Source organism: Apostichopus japonicus, chromosome 14 (genome assembly GCF_037975245.1).
Source record: "Apostichopus japonicus isolate 1M-3 chromosome 14, ASM3797524v1, whole genome shotgun sequence".
NCBI lineage: Eukaryota > Metazoa > Echinodermata > Holothuroidea > Aspidochirotida > Stichopodidae > Apostichopus > Apostichopus japonicus.
The window spans coordinates 20,573,223-20,599,588 of NC_092574.1; the positions used below are offsets into that span (position 1 = coordinate 20,573,223).

At 36.5% G+C, this 26,366-nt stretch overlaps 2 protein-coding genes across 5 annotated transcripts in view; one reads left to right on the forward strand and one right to left on the reverse strand.

The window, feature by feature from the left end:
- The window catches only part of LOC139979560 (prokineticin receptor 2-like), a 46,830-nt gene extending 37,723 nt beyond the window's left edge, over window positions 1-9,107 (forward strand). For all 4 annotated transcript variants that reach the window (XM_071990494.1, XM_071990496.1, XM_071990497.1 and 1 more), the window contains exon 3: window positions 4,593-9,107. In XM_071990494.1, coding sequence (XP_071846595.1) covers window positions 4,593-5,346 — 754 coding nt within the window. In that variant the 3' untranslated portion in view covers window positions 5,347-9,107. The remainder of the gene's footprint in view (window positions 1-4,592) is intronic.
- A 3,471-nt stretch (window positions 9,108-12,578) lies between these two features.
- Window positions 12,579-26,366, reverse strand: part of LOC139979561 (prokineticin receptor 1-like) — a 41,512-nt gene continuing 27,724 nt past the window's right edge. Inside the window, exon 2 of the mRNA XM_071990499.1 lies at window positions 12,579-17,525. Coding sequence (XP_071846600.1) covers window positions 16,799-17,525 — 727 coding nt within the window. The 3' untranslated portion in view covers window positions 12,579-16,798. The remainder of the gene's footprint in view (window positions 17,526-26,366) is intronic.

A 26,366-nucleotide genomic window follows, 5' to 3' on the forward strand; every position in this document is an offset into this window, starting at 1 on the left:
AGTCTATACGAGGTTCACTTGTAGAACGGGATTATTATTGTTGTAAGTCCATGCAGCTTAAATCTGCATTTTACGGCGAATTTTACGACATTTTTTTGTGAAACCATATTTTTGAAGGAGGAGGGGGAGGGGCGGTACCATATTTTTTGGGTAATAAATTGGGCCCATTCATGAAAAAAAACAGATGAAAGTATCTGGTAGTCCATAGTCTTCCAAGCCATATGGACTTTATATATAGTCAATGGCAAGCGAAGTCCTGAAGTATTAGATCAAACCGGAGTTTATCGACCCGGTAGATCTATTTATTGAGCATTTGGCATGCCATAGCACTTCCGTGAAGTGCTCTGTAGTGAACCATAATGGGATATCCGATCCGGGTGTATGAAATGTTCAGGCGTCAAGTGGTGAATATTGAAGAATATTTAAACTATAAATTAAGTCTATAATAACCCCAAAGTTGTGCTAAACATACCAAACGCGCGAGAGTCCCCAGGCTGTATGTTTTATCCCTGTTGCCTTGCCCCACAGCCGACCGCCCCACCCCCCTGCATACGCCATTACGATAACAGAAATACTGATATCCCTTTTGCTGTATTACATTATTTTGTTACCGATCGATTAAGCCAATACAGTTCTATTACCGACTATGAATATTAACAACATTTTTCTATTTCATAAATGCATCACGTCTAACCTAAATACAGTTCTCCCCCAAATTATGCTTACAAAATGCAGAACTAAATACATTTTTGACTGTAAATAATTTTATGAAATATAGATCTTACATTCATATTCCTTTAAATTCGCTCTTTACTGAGTAGACTTTACAGTACGAATAACCTTGTAATTTTTAGTTCTATATGCTAATATAGACCTGTGTATGATTCCTTAACTTTGTTTAAACTCAAAAACCCTGTTGATATAGAAAAAGAATGACCTTCATGTCAAACCTAGCCTTACAATTGTTACTTTTAGCACGGGGTGGGGTGGGGTGGGGGGGCATCGGTGTCGTATACCAGTCGTATCGAAATTTGTTTTAAAAAAAATGTATTTAAAAAAAAAACGGCTGATATAGAAGAAGGAATGACCTTCATGTTCATTTCAAGCCTAGCCTTTACAATTGTTAAATGATGTCTATATAATGTTCAGTTTCGAAAGCATTTTCATTTTTTTTTAAATATATTTATCCTAAAATTTGCTTTCTGTCTGTGTATACACGTAATTGCATTTCATGAGTTTAAAAAAAAAATCCGGGAATATCCCCTATAAAATGATGTAAGAAAATATTACTTGCAAGAGTGATCGATGGAGGGAAATCATTACGGCGTCTCTCTGCATCTCTCATGTTCATCATCAAAGAAGGAGTCAGAGAGCTCATCACGGAAAATCCCATAAATCAAACCCCTTTTCGCTAATTTCATGGTTAGTTAGAGTTCGTTTTCTGAAGTCACGTGCTGCTGTACTTCGTTATGATATGTACTATGTGTCCATGTGAAACTAAGAAAATGTTGAACCCTCAGGATCAGACAAAAAAAAATGTCAAGTTCTCTCTATAAAAATTCATGAAGTATCTTTTCATTGGCGACTGATACAATTACGTTATGGATGACATTTAACAGACTTAGAGATTTATGTTTGATATAGCGAGGATTTTAGCCAGTAAATTTCAAAACGAAACGGATCAAAACCAGAATTTAGTTGAACTCTCACGTCGTCTACTAGACTGCTATACTGTGATATGGGAAAGATATATGTGAGTTCAAACTTGGTTTTATTTACACAATTAACACTAAAAAGCATATTATTTACAGGAATCCAGAATTTTTTGTCCTCAGTTTCAATGAAACAGCTTTCTGAAGGGTTATATGGTGTAAGATCTTACAAAGCAGTCTTTTTTTTTCCTTTTATATTAAATCTCGAAGGGTTTAGGTGTCTGGTGAAGATATTGCAGAAATTGATTCATGTCATAAACAGTTTTGTCTGCTTGAAACGAATTAATAACAATAAATAGTAAAGCATCCTGATCTGAGGGGCTGTGACCAAACAACTGCCGAGGTCAGTTGGTAGGACATGTGATGGGGGGGGGCGGGGGTTGTTTTACTGATATTTCCATTACACCTATGACATCGCTATATAAGGTCACCACCCAACTAACAGGCGGCTATAACGGCATGGGTAGCTCAGAAAGCATATAGAGTATCTATATAGGGTTTGTGTCCTGAGGTCACAGGTCACAGGTTCAGACCTAAAGTCTACAACTTCTTTGTTCTTTCAAAGTTGATTACAATATTTTTTCCAACCTTCCTTCCATTGTTGATTTAACGTTTTAACAACAAGAACTCTTTAATCATCAAGGTGATAGTGTATTCACACAAACGAACAAGCAAGCAAACAAACATACATTTTTTGGGGGTTCATTTTATTTTCAGTCTAGATATTGAGCATATATACATGTTAAACATAACACAAATAGTGGAATAAAACAATGTAAATAGAGAATGATAAACGAATATACTTAACGATAGTTTTTTTATATACTATATACCCAGGCGGAGTGTATAGCCTAGTGGTTAGCGCCGGCGTCTCCCAATCATGAGATCCCCGGTTCGATTCCCCGCCGACAGCAATGTGTGTCGTCTGGCAAGGGTGTTGTTCAATAACAACTTCCCGACATGGACGTTAAATGGATGTGTGCCGAGAGATTGGCTTCGGTCAGCTTGCGAGTCTACAAGCCTCCATGGCTTCTTTCGCGAGTTCCTGCTTGCGGGAAGATCACATATACATACATACATACATACTATCATACATACCTTTTGCAAAATCTTTTAATTTATTGTACATATGGCGATCCAGATCCAGCTCTCAATTTTTATTATCTGAAATTAAGTCCAAACATTCTTGGGGGGGGGTGGAAGGTCATTTATTGTTTCTGCCCCTCGTTTATGGAACCAACTCCCCTTAAAAATCAGACAAGCAGCTACTCTCTCTAACTTTAAGAAGAGCATCAAATCCCACTTAATGACAGAAGCTTTTATATAATCTTGAACCATTATTTTTTCTTCTGTCATTGTTTTGTACTATTTTGTATTATTTGTATCATTTCTAATTGTCAATTGCTCCATGAACATTCTTTGAGTGGTGTGTGCGCATTATAAGTCGTAATATTGTTATTATTATTATATGGAAATAGTGGTTTTTCAATGCAATATGTTTCTCAACACTAAGGATAAAATCTACAGCGCTATTAAACTGAGCGCGGCTCGGACTGATTTCTTGCATTTTACATTTTGTAAGTGAAATATTTAGCATGTAGTTTGAAAAAAAAATCAAATGTTTGTCCAAAAAGCCAAAAAGAAATAATTTTGAAAAATATTCGGTTGTGAAGAAAACAACATGAAATTATAGCATTCCAAAAACTCGTAACCCTATCACAGTGCCAAAAGAGGTGGGGCATATCCCTCCATAAAAAGTTTTTATTGCTTATTTGAGACAACTTGTACTGACAAGTCTGCTAGGCTATATAGGAAGGTGTTTATTGCATAGCTGTATGTGATACTATACGCAGCACACATATTGGTTAATAGACACCCTTCATCATAATGGCATTCCCATATGGAGGACGATGCATTGCGGAAGGTTTGATGGGAATTAAATTAAAATTGAAATCCCTCAGCCACCATCGGTGTGGACGTTGAACCTTACAATCATTATCCTCTGGTAGCGATAAACTCATAAATAAATTATAGGTCTATGGTCGTGAAAACTGACCCAAGTATCTAGGATGCAAGTTCATTCGAAGAAAGTATGGATGATCTTGGCTATCCTATCACAGTATTTTGCACTACATATATATACATATATAGGCTTCAAATCAGCCTATACTCTTCATCCTATACGAAAAACTGCTATATATGCAGAATTTTTCGTATAGGTCCTTTTCATTTGTGTGGGAATGGGAAGGAGGGAGGATTGGGTAAGTTTGCTTGAGATACCAAAACCTCATATTTATGCTTGGTCAATGTTGATTCTGCGAATGATCGTCTAAATGTTTTTCTATAAATCTATAAACCATCATAAATCTGAGACGGGTCGCGGATTTCTCAGCCTTTATTAGCTTAAATAATAAGGTAATATATTAATCGAAATAATTTGTCCATCGATATAAATGGTTCAAATCACTACAGTTTTATTGACATTTCTGAAGCGCGAATATATATTGATTGAAGCCCTAACGAGAGTTATTTAATATTTAAACGTTCATTTCCTTTCTTAATGTGACTCTTCTCTCGCTTTTGTCTTAGTCTGTGCACCGTATCATGCTTGGCAAGAATAAAAACGGGGTTTCATAACTTTACATATACATATTCGATTTTACATTTTAATACAACAACAACAACAATAATATTAAAGAAGCGAATAAAGGCAAACAAGAAAGAAAGATGGAAGAGAAAAACAAATGCGTGGTTTATTTGGTATTATTTGGTATTATATGGGTCCATGGTTTATGTTAGCGTAAAATGAGATACAAGAAGAGACGTAAGTGTAAAAATCTCTTTAGCCTAATCAGTTTTCATTTCTTCAATTTCTGGCAGATTTATCGGTATCTTCTGGCCACTCCGACCACGTCTAAAGAAGTCAACACTATTGTTCATCATCGTTGCGATATGGGTCGTGTCTTTTCTCGTGGCCCTACCGACACCGCTATTCGCCGGCGTGCAATCAGGGACCCATGGCGGGCGCCAAGTTAACCTTTGCCAGGAACACTGGTTCGACAGAAGACTCGCTAAAGCGTACGTGTGTTTCATTACTGTTACCGAGTTCTTGCTGCCTTTCTTCCTCATGGGCTTTATTTACTTCAGCATCGCCCAACGGTTATGGTTCCATCGGACATTGCCGGGAAACCAGACCGACCAGAACCGGGAGATCAGTTTGATCCGCAAACGGAAGACCATCCCGACATTGATCACGGTCGTGGTCGCGTTCTTCTTCTGTTGGGCGCCATATTATTGTTATAATCTCGCCTTACAGTTCGATTCTTCGGGAGCAGGTGACGACGAGTCACTTCTATCGACTTATTTCATCGTCGAAAGTGTAGCCATGTTGAACTCAGTGATCAGTACCATTATTTACTTATTTATGAGTCCAATTTTCCGCGCCGAACTCGTCAACCTTTGGAAGCCCCTGATGTACGGACAGAGATTTGAGAGGCGGTTAAAATACGAATCACAGAGGCATGGCAGATATCACATATCGTCTCGTACAGGAAGTAACATCTCACACACGAAGAACGGTTCATTGAATGTCGTCCGTAAGAGTTCTCATGAGACCGGAGAGGCGCGTCTTTAACTTACAGAAGAAAACGAAAAGGAAAGAAAAAAGAGAGAGTTTTAACCAACCTAATCGTCTGAAGGGTTTTGGTCATCGTGTTTGCGTGCTTGTACTATGAAATTACACAGGTGGTGTTCATGTTATACTGTTAAAAACCTCTCACATCCCGACATGTGAGGATGTTCTGCCCATATATTATCCTACTCAAGGGTGTCTGCTAGATGGACATTAACAATACATAGGGGAATACGACAACGAACATGAAAAATACGGGGGGGGGGGGGGTGAGGACTAAAGCTATTGGATTTAGAATGTGTTGTCCTTTTGAGGTATCAGTTTATAGGAGCGGTGCCCAAGCGCCTTTTTCCACCCTATAGAGGCGCTTTTAATATTTGAACATGTTAATTAACGGGCGAAACAATAAGCCAATATACACTTTAGAGTAAAGAGCTAACAACATGTAGACTGGTTTTTGTACTTATATGTCATCCTTGGAAGGTAATACAACGCTGCATATAGAACTTGATTTCGTATTAGATGATGTAAACTGAACGGAGTAATTGTAAAATTTGTTACATTAACTTTTAGACTTGAAGGTCCTCAGTATAACTTTTAGAATGTTAAACATTGCTAAATGTTCTCTCAAATGTACTTTCTGGAAATTTCTTATTCTTCTAGTTATTCACATACACTTCATGAGGAGTGGTTCAGATACGGGACAACGAATGTGCCTCAGTAGGGGGCAGGGGCGGGGGGGGGTTGGAGGTGGCAGTAAAATATTTTCTGAAGTTTGTTCATGAGTGACCATTAATAGAATTTTAAGAGTATCTTATACTAAATATTGACTGTAATTCTTTACGAACTTGGGTTGTTGTAACCATGGTAACTACATGTGATAGTTGTCAGAAAAAAAAGTCCGAAATCGAATCACCAAAAATATGCACACTGAACATTCTTTACAAACTTGGGTTGCTGTAACCATGGTAACTACATGTGACAGTGTATATAGTCTGACTATTATAATTAAACTATAAGGGTAGTATATATAAAGGTCTATATAGGAAACACGTCTTAGTAATTGTCCAGCTGTCCATGCTAATCTTTAAACCAGTTGTAAGTATTCAATTATTGTACAGATGAAAGTATTCTAATTTTGATGACGATAAATGCAAACGAATTAATGACCTTTTTATCACGGTCGGCCTGCAGGTGCTCTGTTTATAAAAAGTCGTTACGTCGCGGAATTGGTACTGTTCTTTAAATATAGTAAGTAAGTAATACATGTGATATTATGTTGTACGAAAGTATGACAGTCTAAATTGAACTGACAACACATGTTACAGGGAATATAAACAAGATACTTAGTTGGGTGGGTAATTTCCCACTCAGTAAAATACATTTGTGAGTCCAGCGAGGAAATTAATTTAACCCATTAATTAATGTTTCCCACAAGATTGTTATATCAAAGATATGTACAACAACAATCAAAACACCGGGGCCTGTCACAAGTATAAGAAAGAGAATTATTCATATATGCATATTACATACGTCAAGTTTATTATTTACATATTTTTGGTATTGGTGAAATGGACAAAAAGTGGTGTTAAGGTATTGTCACCTGGATTAAATGAAAAATGATAAGTCTGAATTTGTCGAAGGATTTTATAATTACTATATTTAAATGCATGGAAAATCAGCTTATTCAATCTTATACCCACCGAGTAAATTACAAAATAGGTGGGTAAATCAATGAATGCTGCCCACCGAGTAAATTATTCATATTTCCTTCCCTGACTTGGATATGACCGTATATGTCCTGTAATATGTCCTCAAAAGTATGGATATATATCCTGACCCTTATGTCTATGAATATGTCATTGTAATATGTCCATGTCTTCGTGATACAACAACCGACCTTTTACAACAAAGATTTCTAAGGCATCCCTTTTGTTTTAAGGGCCTCTTATATCCTACGTTAGCTGATTTGTGGTATTATACAGTTATAAGAACAGCTAACATGAACTATATTCCACAATTACAGTATAGTGTGTTCATACACCTGAAACGTTAAACCATTGTCCCCGGAAAATGTCCTTAAATGGACCTAGGTACTAGAAGTGACGCTGTTGGCATGCAGAGCGGCGGTTAAACCGCGAGCGATGCACGACCGCAAACGCGTGCCTATTGCTGGTGCGTGGTATATCTAGTCTAGCTATATAGATGATTATTTCACATAGGTTTCATCAAACAGTGTATTTCAATCTTATTAGTGAATACCCCCCACACCCCCTCTCCCCTCCCACCCTCCTGTCTCCCTCTCCTCTGCCCACTAGTGATAACGATAATGTTTGTGAAAGTTGTATTTATTTATGGAGTCTGTAAAAACTGGTTTTGAAGAAACCATTACAAGGAAAATAGTCAGATTTGAAGTAACTGTTGTGGTAACAGTAGCACACTACCCATATACATTAAACTGAATCAACCAGACAACTAGTAGTTAAAGGATACGTTTGTCATGATGGACACTTCATGAATACTCTCTTTTCTTTTCTTTTTTCCTTTTTATTTCATTATCAACTTCCAGAGTTGATCAGAAAGGTTTTTTTTTTACAATAGTCATATCGTATGAATGTTCACTTTCATAAGGTATATGCTTCTTAGAGTATAATCCCAATACATGGTATATATTTAACGTTGCACTCTGCTCAACATAACTGACAATTGGTTTTTCATGTCAAATCAATAAGTTAACTTCTGAAAGTGCCATGTGAGACACGAAGCACTGCAGGTGTCAGGCTCAGAAGATCTCATTTAAAGGAGTTGAGTTGTAGAATGCATTTTAAAATATAGACCTCTGCATGCACTATATCACCAAACCATTAGGATATGTCGCTGTCGGAGGTTCATCTACATACTAACTTCGTTTTGAGTTACGGCTTTAAGTGTTTTCACACTTTGAAGATTTTCTTTCGACCTCAGATGACATGTACCCTGTACCAATCACAAACAGGTTCTTGTAACACTCGATAAGTTAGATTTTCAGGTAAGATATCAAGTGGAAATAGTCTTTCTCGAGAGTCACACCCGGTTATAACAAAAGTAAAAAATACCCCGAGTTCCAATTTATGTGACATGGAAAAAATGCTGTTCATTTACGAGCCTCTCTCAGTTCTTCGTTTATCAATAGTAGATAGTAAAGAGGTGACTTTAAAAAAAGAAAATTCACAGTTTTTGACAGAACAAAGTGTAAGTTTCGAGATTCCAAAGTCATATAAGTGATTTCATAATCGTTCTAGACCAAGCTGTTTCGAGAAATATTCTATGAATGTTGTATGATATACCGTTGTAAGTTAAGAGCAGTTAACCTCTTTAACCTTTGACCTCATACAAGATTAACGCCTTTACGGCTGAACTTGAAGTAATATTTATATAGGCCTATTCGTTTGAAATTAAGATGTCCATATATGTACATATATATCATAAGTCGTTTTTATCTGCATGAATAATTTTGCCATCATATTTTTATTACGGTATACTTTGTGTGATTGTTCAGCATACTCTATTGAAAGGACTTAAAGAGTCAAATGGTGTACAGAATCAAAACAATTTGACATTATCAATTGATGTTGCTATGGCAACAGAAGGCATGACCAATGTAAAAAAAAAAATGACTGTATAAAATCGAGAATGGTATTGTCAACAACTCAATACAATCGTCATTAATGCATTATAATATATGGATTTGAGTGAATACAAGTTTAAACAGAAAGGAGAATTCATTTCTCATCTCATTGTTTGTTTTGATACTATTTTCATACACACATATATATACACAGATAAACAAATATATTCATCGTAATGAAATCGTAATGAGTTGGAAAATCAAGAACAGTGAAAAACTTCCAGCCTCCACTGGCTGTATATATATATGCTTATATATATATATATATATATATATATATATATATATATATATATATATATATATATATATATATATATATATATATATATATATATATAAAGAAAATAGAATATAGAAATTACTGCGGGTTCCGATCTAATGTACCACGTGCACTAAAATATAGATTCTTCCATAGTTCTAAACTAAGGTAGCGAAATTCAATCATTCATTCATTTAAATATCGTTAAGATATAACGTTGGATATTACTCACTATGCTGAAGGATGTGACATTCCAAAAGTGACGATATGACATTAAACATCATGTTCGTGCGTTAATAAATTACATTTTTAAAACACTAAGTTTGCAATCTTGGCACCTTCTACGTTCCTTCCCCTTCACACACACACGCGCACCCAAACACCCGCCCAAGAAAATACTGAAATGAACTGTTACAATTGAAATGACGTAGGGCCTTTATGTGGATTCTGTAGGGCCATTATCATTCTCTGTTGTTTATTTACGAATCAGTTTACATTTGAGAGCAATGACCATTCCATCGTAGCGTACGTGTGCTGAGTTACAGTCAAACGTCAGCAAATCTTGTTATCTGACAGTCGAGAAGTGAAATTCATCTAAAAGGTATGCGTTTATTACGTTTGTATTCAAAACGGTTATCTCTTACCGTGAGAAATCAGTTTTTATAGCCCCTTTTTAAAACAGAAGTTATTCCTCAAACAACTGCATTAGAAGAAGAAAAACGCGAACAAAGTTCTGCAGAATTCTTCTCCAATGTAAGCAGTAAGCAGGAATTGTTTAATGTTATATTTTAGAAATATCATACTAATGGTTAAAGCGTCCAATCTAGGATCAATCATTATAGAAACACATAATCACTTTACCAATAATATGAAGACAACTACAGTACACAGTTATACGACACATGGACTTGATTACCAAGTAAGAAGAGGCAGTCATGGCAAGCCGAATGTGCAATAATACGAAAAACTCAGTTATCGGCGATACGTAAAGACGACAGATGTTCATGATTTCATTGTCGAAGGTAATTATCGTTAAATAAAGATTTATTGAATAGTTAATTTAATTCCAACTTGATAATCAAGTCGACCCATTTGCTAAGATTTACTCTATTCCTCCTTTTTTTATACATTTCTTTGCCAATTTCAACTGCACGAAAAACATATTCATCAGCGTCAAACCAAAATCAACGGGTAGCATAGATGAACGCGGGAATTCTATATATCATTTCTCGAATGTTCCGTTGACCTGTGGATGATAAAAATCACTATTTAAAATATTGGAATTTGGTACGGTCTCACAGACGACAGTTTTGAAGTAAATTTTGTGGTTGGCCCCTGTAAACAAAAGCCACGTGTCCCATTGCCCATCAAGCTCTCGCACCCCACTCCCTCCCCAAAATGAACCACTCTTCTGGCGCCCTGGCCTTTAAGGTCGTAATAAGAAAATGACTGATTCATGCGACATATTTTTAACGTTAAACAATGGTAGTAACCGAGAGGTTTCAACATTTTATGGAGAAATGGAGCGCTGCGTTGACACAAAATAAAATAATGTAGATTAAAAATATTATAGGTTTATGTTTTTTTTTCCTTGCGATGTAGAATTCTGCTTTAAAAGTAAAGTAACCGTATATGTGTTTCGGCAGAAAACCTCGTGTATTTTTTTCAGGGAACGCCTATAGCAAATTCTAACAGTTAAAATGTAGTTAGCGCCATCGATTAATAGAGGGCGTCATTTTCAAACTGCCAATGGTATATAATCCTACGTCAACTTCCCTATTCACATACGCACTAAAACTGTCAATTTGAAAGTGGATTTTGAAGTATATATTCAAGTTTCTACTAACCCATTCACCATCACGTTGCATTGCAGTATCCAGGACTTACGGAGGGTGTTGGGAGTCGGGTGGGGGGGGGGGGGTAGTTGGGTGCGGGGGGGGAGGGTACGCGAGTATCCATCGATAAGAGGAACTAGAAATGCCTAAGAATACATCGGTGAAAAGTAAGGAACGCCACCACAACGAAGAGTAGGTCCTACATAAATTTTCAGTGCGTACCTTATTATGATCAAAATTATGTATGTAGAAATGTCAATTATTTCAAAAAGGTGGCGGGCTCCATGCCTGGATACTCGTTGCGTTGGCTATTCCTGGTATCTACCTTCAATGCTCCGTACGTACCATGACCGTGTTGATTTTCAGTTTTAAATGACCAAATTTCTTCGGAAGGGAATTTCGAATCTGTACGGATTGTAAGTCGCATTGTTTACTCTCCAAAGGCCTAAAGTGGCCGTGAAATTTGTTTTCAAATATAATGCATTATTCACGTCAAATGTATTCACTTTCTAGAATAACGTATGTAGTTTTACATACGTTTTTATAGAAAACAAAGTTTGCAAGCTTTAACTTTTCAAAATCGGTTTGGATAATATCGGCTCTAACGGTGGCGATGATGGTGGAGAAGGGTGGGGGATGGGTGGGGTGGGGAGATGGGGGTGGGGAGATGGGGAGATGGGGAGTGGGGAAGATGATTCATCCCAACAAGAAAGAAGTTTTCGTATGATTATATTGGACCACGCTTCCTCTATTGGTCGAGTACTGCAAACATCTCTGGAATAATACAGTTGATATATATATTTATATATATTTTTGTATCGATTCATTAAAAGTAACAATCACCTCGTTCCACCATTTGCCAGAAAATAAACTTCATAACGTTCGCACGAAACAGTACACTAGTGTACTGATGTACATTGACTTTAGTTAAGTACAACAATGCTAAATTAAGCTTTATATCAATATGGAATAATCATCGCGTTAAGTAATTCGGAACTGTGTATGCCTCACTGCGTGGTTTTGGGTTGTAACAGCTGAAAAAATAGACATTTCCGATTCAAACAAAACTGCATATTAGAAATGTTGCGCTATTTTTAAAATAACCACAATCTCCGAGATAAACAAGACGTGAAGGGCACCCCAAAACAAAAATTGTCATTTTTTTGGAATTTTGACAGGGAAGCCTCTGGTTATAGGTGAACGCATCTTACTTTAACCGGAAAGGGCTCGAACATGCCAAATGCAATAGGTTTATCTCTAATAAGTTCTAAAGTTTAAATGCATTCGACTATTAATCTCGCTTCGGTAAATTAAAATTTGAAAGGATGTTGACAGCGAGGGGGGGGGGGCTGTGGGGAGGGGGGCTGGAGAGTAGTGTCAGACTTGTTCGATGTTGATTTTAAATATATATAGTAAAGCTAAAAGAGTGTCTAACGTTTGTGAGAATGAATAACAAATGAAGCAAGGTGTATTTCCAAGTGAGTCATGTTTATTCATCAGTTTCAAAAGCTGTGCAGATTAACAACAGTTCATAATGAATATTCATATTTACAGACAAGCGATTGCGAAATAAATACTGATTCCTGTTAACAATTCTCTTATGATGTCTTCCGTGTCTTTAACATTCTCTGTAATACTGATTCCGGTTGCCATTAAACTAATGGGATATTTTGTTTTATATGCGTTCCTTGAAAACCTGACCGTGAGTGTGAAACTTACAATCCTTCGTAAACGATACACGGTATTAACACAATTAATGATTCATTCTACTCTGCCACTTCCATAAAAAACAAAATATGATCTGGAATACACTAATTGGTATTTTCCGTGTTGCATTAATTAAGTTACGATATATCTATAAGTACACTAGTCTCAATCTACACATTAGGCTATATACAACAAGAAAAAAGAAAGAAAAAATAACAACAGTAAACACAAACAAACAAAAACAAAAACACTAAACTACATAAAATATAGAAATCTTGCAGTAAGCAGTATTGATGACATTTATACAGCAATGATAATATTCAATCACAGCATTGATGATACAATAAATTATGATAATTTAAACATTTGAATTTGTTATTTACGAATGCACAAATGCAAGCAGCTTCTCACACAAACTGTACAGCAACTAACCACTGACCATTGGTAATTCGTCACACCCAACATGTGTAATGTATAAGTTAGACATTCGCAAGGGAGTCACTATAGTGCACACTATACGTGTCGTATGAATAACCTAGTGTATCCTACAGGACTTCCTATAGGGTTTAGCCACAAACCGGCAAATGCAAATATTTACCTCGCAGGTCCCAAGTACCAGGCCCGTAGCCCGAGTAACCGATTTGGGGGGCACATCAACGCAGGAGGATCGGGGAGGGGGTGGCTGTACCCATCCCCTGTGAGACATTGATGCTTATCTCAGGGGGTTTAGATGCTAAATGATGCAAACTTTATATATTCCATCTTACTTTTTTTATAATGAAAAAAAAAAACACGGGCACGATTTCTACATCCATTTTCGATTTGTAACTTCTTCTTTTTATACAATTCGGTTATTGATTCTATTTGGCTTTTGATATCATCACACAAATAAGAAGTAAATATACATCATGATAAACACTTTTTTTTTTATGAAATCCAGACTTTTAGCAGAAAAAATTCTGAGGAAACAACAAAAAGGAATATCGCAAATCTTGTTATGCACATTTGTATCAACGTCAACCAGCATTGGTCCCTGGTTTTTACTGTCGGTTACCTCTATGCAACGAGGCCCGATGTGTATGACAATTATCCATCCCCTCCCTCCCCCCTTCCCACCCAAACCATTGCAATTAAAGTAGATGTAGACTATATACTTCACTATAGATGCCTGAAATTTAAAATTCATGTGAAGTCTTGCATTGAAAGTTTAAATCAAATTTTATATCACATTTTTCTCTCACTCTTTACAATTTGAGCTTTCAAGACACTGTTACCTTCATACATCAAAGTATATATATTTTTTTAATGTTCAAATGACATTATTACAGCATTACTCATACAATCTGCATATTATTTACATAACCTCTAGATGTCTAACTATATTTTGTAAGCACTAATCATAATGTCAAGAGAAAAAATTCTTAGCCGTTAGAAAAATATAGCAGAATTGTAAAAGAATAAATAGATTTGTACCTTACGATTTCTGTTTCTAACCAACACATTGAGCATAATTCCCAGTCAACATGACTGCTGTTTACATCGATAATTTCTAGATAATTCTCTCATTACTGAATCGACCAGTGACAACAATCTTTCACAAATGATACATTTATCCAAGTGAATTCATCATCGATAGCTCTATTTCAGCTTACTTATACAAAAACAATTTTCCAATCTGCAATCCTAGTCACCGGTCAAGACTGTGACCCTGTAGACTTTCTGTAGACTATCATCAGCCAGCATGTTGAGATCATCATCAGTGATGATCTATCTGGAAGCTATTTTAGGTTATCATCAGTCCTGTGTTTATGATTATCACCAGTCACTTTTTCTAGACTATCATCTGTGATGTGTTTTATGATTATCATTAGTCAGCATTTTTAGATCATCATCAGCCCTGTGTTTATGATTATCACCAATCAGCTTTTCTAGACTATCAGCAGTCTTGTGTTTCATGATTATCATCAGCCTGCATTTTTAGATCATCACCAGTCCTGTCTTTATGATTATCACCAGTCAGCTATTATAGACTATCATCAGTCATGTGTTTTATGATTATCATCAGTCAGCATTTTTAGATCATTATCAGTCCTGTCTTTATGATTATCACCAATAGCTGTTCTAGACTATCATCAGTCTTGTGATTTATGATTATCAGCTTTTCTGGACTATCAATAATAACCAGTTCCAGACTACCAACCAATATATAGATAGAGCCGCTTGTTGACTTTTGTTGCTAATACGATCTCTGCCACACAAATATACAAAATAAGTTTGATATGACATTTCAGCTTAAGAACGATTCGCACGTTATGCCCTTGTTTGTGTTCAATGTGACTCAAATCTGGAAAGAACTATGTTTCTGATAACTAATGTGTTAACATTATTATATTTACCAAAGAATATACCAAACACTACACTGCTATATTGCGATAGGATTTCCAGTACATTTTCAATGCAAATGATAAGCTTATGACATTTAACAAGGGTCCTTTGCGCGACCGTAAGGTTAATGTCTAATATCTCAGCAAGTTAATATACATATTGTAATTATGAATTTCTTTGCAGAAATTGAAAGAAGAAGATATTATTGAATATAGCGGGATGGAAGTTTTTATATAGGTTAGAAATATAACCCAACCCGTCTCTATGTATTGTCTTCAATGAATGTTTTCTCTCTCTCGGGAATATTAAAGCACTAATACTCATCAGTGCCTACAATATTCTGTAAATTATTTACAAAACAGAATTTCCGGAGACCTTCACATAAACTTCTAACAGATCAAGCGGTTGATTTTGTTACATATGATGGACTGTTTTCCCCTTACAGAATAAATAATTCAAAATCTTGTTAAAGACAAGGTTGTTACTTCATCCTCCCCCCCCCCAAAAAAAAAATATATGTATATATTAAAATGTGAAGCAAGCTCAAGTTCACCGAACTCTCTCCACCCACCTCTACTTCTCGCTCTCTTTCTCTCTAGTATATTCTCTGACATTGGGGATTATTAAGTTAACCATGGAATAATAACGAACTTGACTAGCTGGCAATGTGCCAAAAGGGTGAAAAAGTCTTGAAAAAGTAGTCGATCTGGCTAATAGAAGTTAAGATAAACGTGCACGTACTCTCTACAAACAAGGAAAGGGATAGGGATGAATTCATTTCATTTTTTACATTTATTTCATAAATTTAGCTAGACTTGTAACCCAACCCAACCATTCCCCTACCCCACCCTCAACCTGCTCTTAAACTCCGTTCACTCGCCTTAAATGCCATCGAAAATAACGACATGTATATAGGAGGTCAGAGGAGCAGTTTTACTCTATGATCCCCCTCCTTGCATCCACCAATACGGACCACAGCTAGCCAGTATAGAGCACGTTTAATTCTTTGAGAGTGATATTGTAAGTGTCAAATGTTCCTCTGTCCCTCCTGAGCATGCGCTGATACGTCGCCGGTACCGATGTGGTAAACCAGTTTGATATATCATCAATACACTCAGGGCAACTAATCATACATATAAATGTATAATAAAAATCCTGCATTATACAGACAGATTCGTGTCATATATTGAATAGTTCGTATTTTTTATATACATTTTATTCAAGCATTTACATTGGACACTGAATTGCTGATAACTCGAATAGAACACATCGTGTTAACAGTTATATAGGTGATTGTCTAACTTCCTCATGTTGTCTTTAGATAAACAGCAACTACAAAACAATATGTTTTACGAGATTCACTATAAACGTCTTATTGTGTAACAACTATAATAACAATTGTATAGGCTACGCAATGATTAAGACGCAAGCGCTTCATGCATGCAGACCGTGTATTGCGATATAACTGCACATGCGTACATGAAATGTTTCAAGCATTTTCGTCGCTTTTATACCCTGTCTTTTTCACTGCTGTAGCAATAATCCGCTGATCACAACTCCTAATTTCTGGTCACAAGATTAAACCAATCCCATGATACTTCACAGTTTTGTGTCTAAGGTGTCTGCAGTGATCTTCCTACCAGCTGACGGATAACCGTTTCTGGCTAGTGCATTGGAAGATTGGCTGCATGATGGAGGTGAATGGTGGCGATCTTTGTACGGCCAAGACAAAACCCTCTTCATGAAATTGATCAGTTCCTTTCTGAAACCGGTGCTCATTGCGAAATATATGACGGTGCTGACGATTGAATTGCACATTGCGATGCCCTCCACGATGTAGAAATACGTGTACTCGTCTCTACGGTTGGCGTCGATATCAGCTGTCTTGAATTGGTACACCGTCATATAGGTGTGATACGGTGCCCAACAGATGAAGAACGCCACCACTACCGTGATTAACATCGGTATGGTCTTCTGTTGGCGATTAACCGTGATCTCGCGGTGTCGGGCTGTGACATTCCCAGGCGGAGTGCGATGGAACCATAACTTTAGCGCGATACTCATGTACACGAATCCCATACAGACCATCGGCACGATGAACTCCATAACCGCGATGATCACGGTGTAGACTTGACTCGCAGTCTGGTCTTTCCAATGTGCGTAACATGCTGCTATGTCTTGACCATTACACTTACCCTCGACTAAACCTAAGTTGATCGAGTTCGGTATTGTAATGAGAACCGAAACCACCCAAATGGACACCACAATGGTGGCCAAAGTAGCTTTCTGCATTCTCGGACGGAAGGGATGAAAAATTCCATAATATCTGTCGAAAAATAAAGAAAGGAGATAAAAAAATATTATGTTTAATCGAGAGGCAGAGCATAATTTATACAATCTCCTCATTCGAAACATATTTGATAGGTGAGTTTTATATGAACTGCAGATTTATTCATCAATCATATTTTTTTTTAGATTAATTTTAAGAAAATGAACTTTTTTAGCTTGCTTCTGAAGACGGCGGTCCAGCTTTATCCGGCCTATATCACATACAGTGATATCGTCAGCCAGGTCGGGTCCCTGGGACATGTTTGTCAAACGTTTGGAAAATAGCAAAGAACGTTATGGCAAGAATGGGATTCGAATCAGTGACCTCTGAATTACAACCACAGCTCTCTACCAACTGAGCTTCGCAGCCCTTATAGTTAGTAGCGATCCCTATATATCCATTTCTCTTTTATTACAGAATTATGTTATGAAAATGATATTACATAACTTTTTAAAATCTATTTCCCCTGTCTACTTATCGACCCGGACTGCGGTGTTGTACCCTTCTTACACCCCCCCCCCTTTTATCCCTTCCTCTGACCCGCTCCATCTGACCACTATTGCCTCTTTACTGTGGGTTAGTTACTGGTTTATTGCTGTGACTATATGGTAATAAGTTATTACTAATAACATGCCCATCTTAACTGTACAGTAGACACATATCATATCCATTGATCCATTATACATCATATTAAATTTACTTTTCTGTAACAGTAGCTTATAATAGAGTCATTTTATTTTTTTTTAATTTAGATTATATATATTTTTTTTACCTTTTCCCCTATCTATGCTATTCATAATTTAACCATCCATATATATGTCTTCCAACAACTTAAAACAATATGGTTCCGTTTAGATTATAAAGTAAGAGAAAGACACCAATCAGGCCACGCAGGTGAAATTGAATTCATCTGGATAAGACAAACCATCATTTATTTCACAACTGTCAATATAATATTTCATTTTAGCCTCTTGGCTTTGAATGCCGAGGAGGAAGTTTAGACTGGCGGGAACCAACCGGTAATTTGTTGAATCCGATAAAGCGTTTATTTCTGAAGGGGCGATAGAAAGCGCAACAGACAGTTGTCAACAACAGAGTAACAGTTGCTAGGGTATCATCTCTCTGGAGAGAATTGAACTCTTTGGTTGAACAGAAAGTTTCGCAAGCACCCTCTGATGTGCCAAGTCACGTGATTAAAGTTAACCCTAAATGAAATTAATTAGAATGATGATGGGCCAATTGGTTCCTGGGAAGTTGCACGTAGATGTATTTGGGGGGGGGGGGGTGGATATGTTTTCTTGGATTCCTCGGTAAATGGTTGTTAGAATGAAATGGTGACCTACTCGCACTTCATAAAAAGAAGTTTAGATCTGCTTTCCTCATAAGATGACTTTTAACTTTTGCTTAGATACATAAGAGCTTTACAGGATGCTGACCATGTGGCAGATTTTCGGTACATTCGTTGAGGCAGAAGCTCATAAATGTTCCAACCAGGTATAGGCTACTTTTTGTGAATGTTAACGTAGATGTTGTAATTCTAAATTCGCTGTTTTACGAAGTTTTTCGTTTCTTTGCGAAATTTACCCGTAAATTTAAAGTGATTGAAATCAAAATGGATAAAATGATATGGGTTGGTGCGTTTTTATTTATTTATGATTATTTTTGGTTTGCTTGTGTGTGTGGGGGGGAGGTTGGAACCTCAATGAACCCCCCCCCCGGACAAGAGCATATATGTCTTTGTTTTTGTACAACATCCGCTTTTGATGGTGTCAACTGACCTTTCACCCTATATGTATCTTAATTTCGATAACTGATTCTCAAGTTACTTTAATCTGGTAAATCAGCAGAGCGGTTTAGGAAGCGCGGTGACGTCACAGTAGTAGTTCTGGCTATATTTCATATATATTAATTGATATCCTATCGTAATAAATCAATCAGACCGTCACTAAATCGTTGAAAGATCATATATGCCATACCAAATTAAACTGATTATTTAGAAATAGATACCATTCATTTCGTAACCCATTCCTTGCCAATACCCCTGCCGCAGATATAAATCTTTAAGATCAAATATTATTATGGAGACGTCTTTCTCTCTCTCTTTCTCTGTTGTGTTCATTATAAGGCCTATATCGTTTATGAGATTTGACATTAAGAAATTTGGAATATTATAATGATCTCATCGCCCCCATAGGCATAATGAGATATTGTGGTTCCTTTACCAGTTTGGCCATCTAGAGCTATATCAGTTGCCATAGCAACAGTTACCATGGTGATTGTTAATTTTCCAGAGTAGCTATACTCTTAGGAGGGGGGGGGGGGAGTCACTCATGGTGGGGTATCACAGGGTGACTGGTATTTCATGACTGAGGGAGGGGTCGGGGAAGCAAAAGAATAAATATTTTTTAGAGCGTGGAATTATTGTATATGTAGGCTTCATTTGTAACCATGGTGATGTTATGGAATAGTATAAGTGGAAGAATTTAATTTATAAAAAAAATACTGAGAAACCTCCGTTATATATGCTTTTCTTCAAATGAGTCGTTATTAGGATAATTTGATTTTTAGGTGTAATTTTTTATTCCATAATTATGTCATTTATATATATGTGCATTTGTGCTAATATTGAGCGGTAAAATTATATCATCGATATTGAAGACATTGATTGCGATGTAGTTTAACCCCCCCCCCCCCCGAAAAAAAACCCACTAATAATAGCAATCAAATCATTTTCAAAAACGATAAAAAAAAAAATTCAACATATTCAGTTCAGTATTCCGATGGTCAAGAAAAAACAGTTGGAGCTTTTATGTTTTGTACAATGTAGATAATATTATCAACATAAGTTGTTGATAACGTAACACCTCCAAAATCGATAAAATAACACTATTTCTTATATTTCTTTCTTTTCATAGTTTCCCCTTGTATTTTTCCCTTCAGAATCGGCCAAAGGGAATGTTTTTACATCCTTGAACATGTAATTGAATTACAACTGCACCCCCCCCCCCCTCCACCCGCCTCTTGTTGAAGAAGCTTTTTACATTTCATTCAAATTTTTTTTTTTTGCAACTTGGCATCTCTTACATAGATATAACTCCGATGAACTACTAGGGAGGTCCGTTGAAGATTCACGGTCTCAACATATATCTTTATTTTCATAGAGGCCATCAAGCTCTCGCTGTCTACCACGAAAAGGAAAAGGATTGATGTAGCGTCATCGTCATCATCGACTTGACGCTAGCTGAACTGGAATGACCTCACAATTCAAGTCGGATGTCAGAATGATTCGTAAGCGTTGCTTGCTCCTTAGCGGACCTGCAGTTTTGGCGCCTGAGGAACAGCGGGGCGATCGACACCGAGGTTTTTTTTTGTTGTTGTAGTTTTTTGGTACGGGCAGAAACGGTAGCTTTATCACACCATTACAGCTTAGAAGGAGAGAATATATCGTATAATATTGTTAAGTTGGTAATTAGGTGATTTCAATAGTACAAGCCTTGACAATGACATCCACATAGAAGGGATGCATTTCAATGATCTATATGGTAATGTGCCCTAGGAGGGTCGATGGGGTGCAATTCTCATTGACATGTATCCACTGTTACCTTTGTCTTCTTTGTTTCCTAAGTTCCATCCTACCCCCCCCCACCCCAACCCCCCTTATTGGTTTCCTTGATAAAAGAGACATGTAATCTAGTTTTATTTATATGTATTTATTGTGCAAATGATTTTCGATGTAACAAAAATATCTTAGCCTCTGTGATTTTCAAAAAAGATTAATCGTAAAATCAGTATGGTACTGTTTCACGTGACAGCAGCAGAACATAGGTCTAAATACGCGTAATGAATTTTCGAAGGCGCGGGAGGGAGGGGGGGGGGTGAGACGAGGAGATCATGGGTAATGCTTCCTCATATTTTATATTATGAAGAAGATCATAAGTACATACGTTGATGTCCAACTAAACGTGTATCATGCCTGTTATACGAAACTGCCGAATTTAGTGATCCGTGTTTCACATGAAGTTCTTGTGTAATATAGAAACAATATAGTAAAACAATGAAAGGCATGCTATATTGCTTATTATAGAGGCATATTAAAAAAATTAAAAAACGGAAAATATTTAACCACTTGATGTTGGAGTAAATTACATTCCGGTTACCTATCTACATATATCCTGTTAACATGACACCATTCCAGTAAAGAAGCAGGTTGTAATTATGCACATGAGAAAGAAAAAAAAAACAACGATGTGTTTCATACAAAACCATGCATTGTATATTGTAAACATGCGACTATACTACAGGTTCTATATATATGTCAGGAAGTTATCGTATGGCTAATTGTTCTTATTTCGGATCTGAGATGCCATCAATGATCTTCTAAGGCTACCATACTTGGTGTGTATCGGGCGCTGTGTGTATCTTCAGTAGATTTCAACACATACTTGTCATTAAGGCTTATTAAATAACATCCGTTGGATGTAATGAACTAAGCAGAAATGCTCGTAATGAGGTCACCCATGCTTTTGTATCTTCCAGTATGGAAAGATAAGCAAGCCCTCTCGCTGCTTCGGCGTTACGTCACTGAACGACTTAGATACGCGGCTTGTGCAGCGTATAGCGTTCGTTATAATGCAGAGGAATTAAAAAGCTACCACGGGGATGACGGAAGTACAAATAATAATCCGACTGGGTTAAGTTCTCCCACAACTCAGCGTGTTATGGATTTGAAGTCTACCATAATACCGAAGAGTTGGTATTAGTATAATATCAGATACAAGAGGCAGGTTTAATCCGGTGAGAGATTTATCTACTTAGGTAATACCCAGTTAAACAAACGAGTGTTGAATTGCAAAACAAAAAAATATATAATATATTAAAAATGGAGAAAGGAAATTATGATTGGATAATAGTACAGTGTGGTAATGTACTGTATATACCGAAGACCGCGGTTTGTAAGTGACTGTTCGATTTTATAAAGTTCAATAATCTCAAATGACCTAGCCAGATGTCTAATTGAATTGTCCAGTTATCTTTTCTTCTAAAGTGTTTAAATGAAGACCGCTGAAATAAAAAATCTCAAATAATTTGTCCTATGGGGGTGGTTGAAGGTAAAGTTAAACTGTTTTATTATTGTATCGCCACAGTTGATACTGATGGTTTGGTATACTTGCTTCAAGAACAATAGAAAGTAAAAGAATAGAGACGAAAATGAACTTAAAGCGTAAAGGGCAACTTCGGATATATCATTATTCCCGAAGCCAGTTCTCCTCACGTTATACGACTGTGACCCCGTGACCATGGTGGTGTCATGCCTTCTACAATTCCGTGAAAGAAATGGTACGACATATGTTCTTAATTAGTCAAACGACCCACAAAACGAAAGGTTTGCGGTACTTTCGGAACTTCATCTGAGCACGACATAACTAATGGTGATTTCGCTGAACTTTTTCAGCCCGAGTGACCTCTATGATTGTCTTCTTATAACAGGCAGTGTCCTTTCGTATTCAACTAACTCTATGCTAAATCATAAGGCTACATGACGAAATAACCCATTTTCAATAATTCTACATTCCGCGTCCAGAATTATACTTGATTTTGAAAATCTTTAATTTCAATTTCTTAAGATAAGAGATAAACCTTGTCTGTATATTGTTAGACCAAAACACTCTATGACGTTTCGGGACTTCCTAGTTTGAGGCAGTAACAAAGTCTGACTATGGCATAAGGTCCCGATTTCGAGTCACTGCAAGATTAATGTATGTCGTCCAGTTACAGAGTTGTTAACAATTTAAACCATTCATAATCATGGACGTTAAATATGAATCTAAGAGACTGACTTCGGTCAGCTTGCGGCTTTGATAAGCCAATGATGGCTTCTTCGCGAGTTCCTGCTTGCAGGAGGATCTAAAATACATACATACATACATAACGCTAAGACTATAGAGCTTTAATGATATTTTATTTGTTCTGAGGGAGGGCTATGATACAGATTTTAATGTAAATTGCACAACATGATCTTACAATAATGTATATTCTCTTATATAACCTTGCGTAATAAAATTTTTGGGACCACATGAGGTTAACCCCCCTCCATATCCCCACCCCGCATCGTTGTCAGTAAAAACGCAAATAATAAATGACGACCGAGGTCGAACATTGATATTAGCTTATAGCGAATGTTTTATAAACGCATAAGAGTATGCATATGTCATGATGATATCACAGACCACCCACTGTGAATGAGAGATGGCTAAGTTATAGCCAGTCAGAATAGGAATACATTATTTAAATCAACTAACTATCGAGTTAGGGGCAAGATTTATGGAGACGGGATTTTCAGCTATACCAATGCGAGATAGTTTTCTCTTTAATTAAGTAAACTGTTACAGTATATCTGCGAAAGGATTATTTCATACAGATACATTGCACAATTCGCAATAGTAACCGTGTAGTAACTTAACACAATCACAATAAGCCTTGCGGTGACAAAAAAACGAACGTCAACTTCAAAATACAATGCTTCTAACATTCCTCTGGTTAAAATAATGAACAATAATGGTAGCTTCTTCGATTACACTCGTACGTCCGTTCTAATAGGATGATAAAGTAACCATAACTTAAACAGTATAGTAGAAGGCATTGCATTGCATGGAGGCCGGGTTAGTGTTACTCAAAACTTCTTGGAAATTGACTCATATTAGTACAAAAAACCTTCCGTTTTGTTCTAATCTATATATCATCAAGGATTATGATGTCAAATTTATCATTCATCTGAAATATATAATGTATTAAAAAAAGAATTTGCTTTTGTTAATTTCAAATAATCCAGGACAGTTTACCCTTTTAACAAATACTGGTAAATTTTGCGCTGTCAAAAAACTGTTGCTCTAGAATCTTATTTGCAGATGGCACTATAGGCTATATACAACGATATGCTTGACAAGTTATGCAGGGAGCGCCTGATGTAATACCTAATGAAGCATAAAACCAAATCCATTCGTGGTATTGTCATTTTTATAGTATTTAGAAAACGCCATGTTGTGATAACTTTTACTCCAACGTCTCGGAAATTGACACAGATAAGTAGAACCAATTAATTTTTGTCCGGCTTTACTGGTAAATATTTTCCTGGATTCTGAAACCATAGTACGTACATCAAAAACAGAACACATTGGCTTAGTTTGAATTTTGCCAAATCGATAAGCCATGGCATTAACTATTAATAATAAGGTTTCTTGTGGTATTTTTAATAGCGTATAGTTTTAGTAGTAGCCTGTATGTAATGAGCATAGAGTGATATATAAGCCTGACAACTGATGCATAGAATTCCTGGAATTAGATACCAAATGAAGCAGGTGGGTGATCATGTTTTCTTGCTATAAAGGGAAAAGAGGAATTGAGGTTAAAATTCAAGTTAAATTTTAATTATGAATCCTTCATTCTTTATGTATGATTCACCTCTCCAAACAAGTGCAAACTAGTGCACTAGTGCAGCGTTCACTTTCATTGCTTACTTTATTATTTATGTCTGTTTACAATTACTTATATGTGTTTCAGAACTACCTTAAACATTACATGAGGCGAAACGTTTCACCGGGTCACCTAATCGTCCTACAAAAGACACCGCATGTTTCCTTGTAGCTGGTGATGTCTTCGGTTGTCGAGGCCAGCCTAACTAACCTTACATATATACAGTGTTGGTTGGTTATTTACGTCACGCGACAGACCCATAAAGAGTGTCTGAATAAGATACAAAACTATAATGCATGACACGGTAAAAGGAGGTGACAAATGGAATAAAATAAGGCACGATCACTATTCAACTTGATATCGATTTCCCTGTTCACAAAAACACAGACAAGCATACACACTCACACACATACATCGACGTATATACCTTGAAGAAGATGGCTGTGTTCTCGAAGTAACTTTTCTCCAGCAATCGCGATACTCAAATTCGAATTTATACACGGGTTATTTATTGTCGCAACAAATATTTCAAATTTCGAGAATTTTTTTTACATATATTCTCGAATCAAACAGTAATATCTATAGTTAAAACAACACCTTTTTGAGGTCATAGCCTAGATGATAATATACTTCTCCATCTAAGGTAAGACAAATGTACAGCGGCATGCACCCATTTCAGTTATAGAAGAAAATTCTCCACAGCATTCGAGTGGATTTTCTTAGCTGAAGTCACCCAATGTACATGGCTTGATCAGTTTGTAAGTTTTAATAAGAGAAATCAGTTAATCAGTATAAATTGAAGTGTGTTATAACACCGTAACACATGTTAGACCTGTCAGCAGATGCTACAGTAGGAACATAACTAACAGACGATATTCATTACTCAAAGGCTGTTTCAACTAATGACTGGTTAGGAGTCTAAACAACTGTCCCTATGTTTGATTAGTAAGTATACTTTGTAAAGATGGTTCAAATTGCAGATTTGAAAGCGTTTGGCAGTAAAGTGTCATCCACTTGCTGCTAAAATGTGAACGAAATTATTGGCGAAGCGTTTAGAGTAGTCTGGTTAGTCCGGTCAATCATTATTGCGTGTTAAGTAAGTTCTGTTTGTAAGTCCGTCTCGGTAGCAACTGTAACACGTGTTATAAGAAAAAAAAATAAAACAAAACATCAGTCTTAACTGATTAACGGGTAAACTCGAACTTTACCGGTTTTAAAATGTTAAAGCCATGATAATCAGGTGGCTGAATTAGACATTTTTGAAGTCTATACAATTTATAATATGCAAGCAACCGTTCAAATTTGTGACCTCGTACCCAAACGACATAGATTAAGATTTTAATTATTTCGTTACATGTGATCCTTCAC